Source organism: Chiloscyllium plagiosum, chromosome 42 (genome assembly GCF_004010195.1).
Source record: "Chiloscyllium plagiosum isolate BGI_BamShark_2017 chromosome 42, ASM401019v2, whole genome shotgun sequence".
In the NCBI taxonomy this organism is placed as follows: Eukaryota; Metazoa; Chordata; class Chondrichthyes; order Orectolobiformes; family Hemiscylliidae; genus Chiloscyllium; species Chiloscyllium plagiosum.
The window spans coordinates 4,878,738-4,884,737 of NC_057751.1; the positions used below are offsets into that span (position 1 = coordinate 4,878,738).

The window sequence follows — 6,000 nt, forward strand, 5'->3', positions numbered from 1 at the left end:
AGCTTCCCACAGACAAGTGAATGTTTTTGTCAAGCAAGTCCAAGACTTTGCCATTGTAATGATACAGTTCACTGAGATCCACAAACCTTGCACATGTCTGGACAGAATCAAGAAGGTGAGAAGGCATTTGGTGCAGATTAGACTAGATTCCCTACAGTGTGGAAACAGGTCCTTTAGCCCAACCAGTCCACACCGACCCTCCGAAGAGTAACCCACCCAGACCCATTCCCCCCTGACTAATGCACCTAAGCTACACATCCCTGAACACTATCGGTAATTTAGTATGGTCAATTTGCCAAACCTGCACATTTTTGGACTGTGGGAGGAAACCGGAGTGCCCGGAGGAAACCCACGTAGACACAGAGAATGTGCAAACTCCACACAGACAGTCACCCGAGGCTGGAATTGAACCCGGGTGTCTGGCGCTGTGAGACTGTAGTGCTAACCATTGAGCCACCCGTGCTGCCCCATAGGGATGTAGGGATGAAGGGTTTAGATGGAGAAACCGTTTTCAGTACCTGAAGCTTTGATAAGTGGAGGGACCATCATATGATTAAAAACTTGATGAAGAGAAAGAATCGGTGAGACTGGGCAGTGCAGTGGGACAGATTGGCTTGCTCTTGGCAAGTCCTGCACAGACTAGATAGACTGAATGGCCTGGACTGTGCTGCACTATATAAGGTTGTGTTGACTCTGCAGGATTATTGTGCAACCAAGTGGGCAGTTCTGAAGGAACGTTTTGAGCGTGGCTTGTACTCCAGGCATGCTGACCTCCACAGACTCAAGTAAGTATATGTCCTCTATCATCACGAAGTGGCTGCATGACAAACTCATCCATGGTGGCTTTTCCTGAGTGCTTACAGACGATCTCCCTTGTGCACAAGCCCCTACTGTTCCATTCGTCAACTGACACGGCTCCTACCAATTGACTGTTGACTGCCCAACCAGGAGAATGGTGAGCAACCTGACTTGTGGTAGAATGAGACAGGAGGGCAGAATGGTCAGTCACCAAATCTGTTCTTTACACCAGTCTTCAGCCAGACGATCAAGATGTAATGAATTTGATCATCTCTGGGTTAGGAAGTGCTGTTCCAGGGTTTCAGTTTACCCTTGTTGTCCAATCTCTGCACCAAATGCATTGAGAACGGGAACCAGTTTCACTCTAAACATTTCTGTGGCAGTTTCATTGGTTAAATTACTCATGAGACTTCTCTGCCAAGCCTGAAGCTGGTTGACTGTTACTGTTCAGACCGTGATAGTGAGCTGCTTCTGTCGTCCATGTGGTGTGGGTATAACCACAAGTGCTATGAGGAGGGAATTGCAGGATTTTGATCCAGTAACACTCGAGGCATGGTGCTTTTGCTCCAATTAGGGATGGTGAGTGACTTGGAGGGATCTTCACATATGGTGGTGTCTCTATACATCTGCCTCCCTGTCCATCTCCCAAATATGAACTTTGTGCTGACAAGTGAATCTTTACATCAATGAATTCTTAGACTTTGCTAGTGTTCACTGAAATTCACAAAGATTGCCAATGTGTGGACAGTATGCATTAGCTCCGCATGTTCTCTGTAAAGGCTAAGAGGGCATTTGGTGTGGGTGTGAAGGCTTGAGATGGAGAAACAGTTTACACAGGCTGAAGCCTTGATGAGTGCAGGGAACATCAGATGATGAAAACCTTGATGGAGGAAAGAAAGGGTCGAGGTTATGGACGAGTTGAAGGATAATTAGTGGGTGCTTCTTGTAGATAAAACACACTGTGGCTGGTTGGGCAGGGAAGGAATGGTGAAAGTGATCTGATTTTGACAGTGGGCCATTCAAAGATGGTAATGATATTGAATATCATTGGGGAGTGTTGGTTTGTTCTCGTTGGTGATTATCAACATTTGGATACATAATTTACTTGGAGAAAGTGAGGACTGCAGAGGCTGGAGATCAGAGTCGAGAGTGTGGGGCTGGAAATGCACAGCAGGTTAGGCAGCATCTGAGGAACAGGAAAATTGACGTTTCAGGCAAGAGTCCTTCATCAGGATTGAGGCTTGTGAGCCAAGGGTGTGGAAAGATTAATGAGAGCGGGTTGGGACTGGGGTTGCGGGGGGGAAAGGTAGCTAAGTATGCTACAGATAGACTGAGGTGTGGGTAACTCTCAGCTACCTCCTGCACCCCCACCCCCTTCCAACCCAGGCCCACCCACCTCTCATGTATCTCTCCACCCCATCGGCTTAAAAGCCTCAGTCCTGATGAAGGGCCCTGGCCTGAAACGTTGATTCTCCTGCTCCTCGGATGCTGCCTGACCTGCTGTGCTTTTCCAGCACCACACTCTCCGACTCTGCCTAATTTGCTTGCCAGTTGCCATCAATTCCCTTGCTGCCATTTTTCTGTTTACCATTGGAGGTAACAATGAGTTCCAGGTGAAGATGAACCCTTCATGAATAGTGGAATGTATCTTGGGGCTGTGCGTCCCTTCCACACATCAGTTCAGTCATGGTTGTTCTTGACCTTGTTGTGATCCCAGTTATGAGCATTCTAAATGAGCCAGATCTTGTGTGAAACCCAGCTTGCTGGACCATAAATTTAATTTTTGCAACTTGCTTACCTCAGTGGTTTGTCAATAAGTGTTCACGATATAACAGAAATTTATCACGGTAGGAGGAGCTTAGCATGAACACCAAAAAGATTTGGTCCTTTTCCCAGCAAGATCCTTGAAAAAATCTCATTTCAGTGAAGGATCACTCCTGTCTTCACTCCCGCTGATGAGATGGCAAGCATTTCCTCTCAGTGACGTTCTGCATGTACACTAGATGTGATTCAGTTTGTCTTTCCCTGAGACACCCAGGCGAACTCACTGACCATGCTCTGACTGAACCCTCAGAAAAGCTAAGGGCTTTCCCAGCCCCGTTGACTTGACTTGCTAAAACAGCTTGGTACTTCTTTCCAACCCTCTTGCTCTGGAGACTGCCACAAACTCACCTGCCCTTGTGTAGGTGAGGCTCTTGGCTTCTGGACTGAACCTGCATATTGCCCCAGTCACCTGTGTTTCTGTAGGCCTCCAAAACTCAGGTCAACAAGAAGCAGGAACTATTTCACAAGGTCACTTGTTGAGAGGCTGGTCTGCAGTAACATGACTTTTGTCTTTAGTTCACTGTCTGAAATGGCTTTATGGTTAAAAAAGCAGATCAGATCTTCATGGAGCTGAACACTGAGGTCCCATTTATTGCTAATTCTGTATCCAAGACTCCAAATAAAAATATATCACAATGTTTCACATCAGCTCCGTTTCCCTACCTTTTTCACTTGGCTTGAATTCATCAAATATCAGTCACAGTCTTGAAGGTTTGAGTGAACCCCTTGAATGGATGGGGAGGTAGAGTTGCCGATTTCCACTTGCCTTTGTATGAAGTTGTACAGGAGTAAGTGAGGACTGGAGATCAGAGCTGAAAAATGTGTTGCTGGAAAAGCGCAGTACAGCCTGGCTGACTTTCCGAGCTGATGCCTGTGTTCTCCTTCCCTGAGTGAAAATGCTGTTGTTTGCTCTAGGTATCAGTGTTTTAAGTCTGCCTGGATGTATGAGGTGCTGCACAGCGGATTTTCCTTCCCCGTCAACTACACCAACTTGAAAACTGCCCAGCTGGTTTATGACAAGGAGGTTCAGTGGACACTGGGGGCAATTCTCTACAGGACACGGTATTTACCCCTGAGGTGAGACTGATAGCCAATTCGCCCATCTACGTCCTGCCTGTAATAGCTATCAAAGCCATGGGTATAATATGATGGCATGTCTTCCCCGTCAACAATTCCACACTGAGCTCTGACTGACCCTCCTTTATTGTCGTTCTGATTATCTGCTCTTGCACTAAGGAAGTTAAAAGATGAGAATTGAATCTGTGTAGATTTAAAGCCAGCCCCTCCTGATGTGATCTGTTTGCACCCCAAGCAGCTCTTGGGGTGCACCCCAGCCTTTTCCCAAATGCCAGGCCTCCAAGGGAAGGTATTGTTTTCCTCCTGGTCTGGTTGGCTGGCCAATCAGCCGTGACCCCAGTGGGCAACCGACCCGCCGCAGAGTCAAAACCCAGTCTCCAGAGGATGAAATCTCATTTAATGCATCCAGTGCTGGCTGAGGACAGAGCGAGCACTTGTGCCATCTTTGGGCTGAGATGTGAATCCAAACAGGCCCTGTTTTCCCCTGTCGGATGGTCACGGCACTGTCTGAAGTTCTTCCCCACTGTCCAGAGTCCTGTTCCTTCAGCAGTGTCAGGATGCAGGAAGATTACCTGAGCGTGACCAACTTGCTGTTTGTGGGCCTTTGTTGTATATGCGAATAGGTTTCCTCATCGCCATAGTGACTACCCTTCAGAAGTACCTGATTGGCTGCACAGCACTTTGGGCTTGTCCTGAGATTGGGGAAGTTCTTCCTGTCAGTGCAGGGGCGCTACCATCTTTGAAATTGACAAGCCAGAAGGTCTCTGCCCCCATTTAATTGAGGACCTCTTGCTCAACCCTTCCCAAACAAGAGCCTGCAAACCGGGGGTGTGACATGGGCCTTTAGACGCTGCAGCAGCCTCTCCCAGGGCCCTGTCTGCTCCCCTGCTTGATGATGTTGCACTGGCTGGCATTCTCACGCTATTTGCCTTCATGCCAACAGGGACATTCCACTGGACGACTTCAAAGGGAACCACGCACACTGGAGGGGCTCGTCCTTCGTCAACAACCACTATGTATTTTTTGGCTGTTTCCTGGTTGTCCTCCTGTCCATCCTCCTCTACCTGCTGCGACTGAGGCGGATCCACCGCAGGATGCAACACCATGGGCGGAAAGGGGAAGCCGGCCTCCCTCCGATGCCAGACGTTGCCTGAAAGCTGGTGATCCGGGCGGGGGGAATGGGCCGGGCTCCCACTTGGAGCGGTGGGGCCAAGTGCAATCTTCGAAAACCAAAACCAGGAAGGGCAGCAAGCAGACGGTGGGTGGTGGAAAAGCAAAGGGATGCAGCTGACGTTTGTTCACATCACGAACACCCATCTGAGGTGTTCCTGTTTGGACACTGATAGGCAGGCGCATGTGGCAGAAGCATAGGCAAAGCTGATTCTCCAAGCTGCAGTGCAGTACTCGACTGCTGGTTGGAAATTGCATGACCCTGCTTGAGAAAAGCCAGGAAACTCCATCTTTTCATTTCAGAGAAACAATCTCAAAAACCGAAGAGCTGCAGTCATTCACATGGGTGACATGAAGAGCTTTCAGTCCGAATTGTGTGGCAACTCTGAGAGAAAAGCTTGTTAAATTTGAACTGGGTGTTGTCTGAATGACTGCAGGGACCAAGAGGAAGAGGGTCAATGGTGAGCCTCGTAGAAATGCATTGGGGTGCAAGAGCTGTTGGGCTGATTTTGACAATCAGAAACTCAAAATTATATTTATTTACAGCTGCAATAAGTGGAGATGTTATGTTGAAATCGGTGATATGAGTGACAATAAATGTATTTATAAAATGCTTTTTGTCTTTGTCATTGTATATTGTCAGTGTGAAAATTGACTTGTTCAGCTTCTGTGGAACCACATGAGTTATAAGGATGATGGTGAATATTCTTTGCATCACCAAAACCGCTTAGTTAAACCTCTAGATCCAAACCCATCTTTTTACTCATCTGCTGCTGAATCCCTCAGCTCAGCCTTTACTGCCTGGAGATTCACTTATTCCAGTGCTCTGCTGAATGGCCTTTTCCGTAAATATGACCTCATTCAGAACACCTCTGCATCCACCCAAACTTGGACAAAATCCCACTGAACAATTATCTGATGGCTTGCTGACCTGTATTGGCACCCCTCACTGATGGAGCACCTCATCTTTAAAATTCTCATCCTTATTATCAAATTTCTATGTGGTATCACTCCTCCTGTCACACTGTAATCTCCTCCAGCCTCCGGATACTCCGAGGTCTCTGCATTCTTGTCTCTCTGACCTCTTCAGCTTACCCCAATGGCTGTGTCTTCACCTGCATGGGCTCGAGC

The 6,000-nt window shown here is 47.8% G+C and overlaps 1 protein-coding gene across 3 annotated transcripts in view; it reads left to right on the forward strand.

The window, feature by feature from the left end:
* Positions 1-5,482, forward strand: part of entpd4 (ectonucleoside triphosphate diphosphohydrolase 4) — a 30,891-nt gene extending 25,409 nt beyond the window's left edge. For all 3 annotated transcript variants that reach the window (XM_043681236.1, XM_043681234.1, XM_043681235.1), the window contains 3 exons: positions 700-785; positions 3,538-3,699; positions 4,643-5,482. In XM_043681236.1, coding sequence (XP_043537171.1) covers positions 700-785; positions 3,538-3,699; positions 4,643-4,853 — 459 coding nt within the window. In that variant the 3' untranslated portion in view covers positions 4,854-5,482. The remainder of the gene's footprint in view (positions 1-699; positions 786-3,537; positions 3,700-4,642) is intronic.
* Positions 5,483-6,000: the final 518 nt, after the last annotated feature.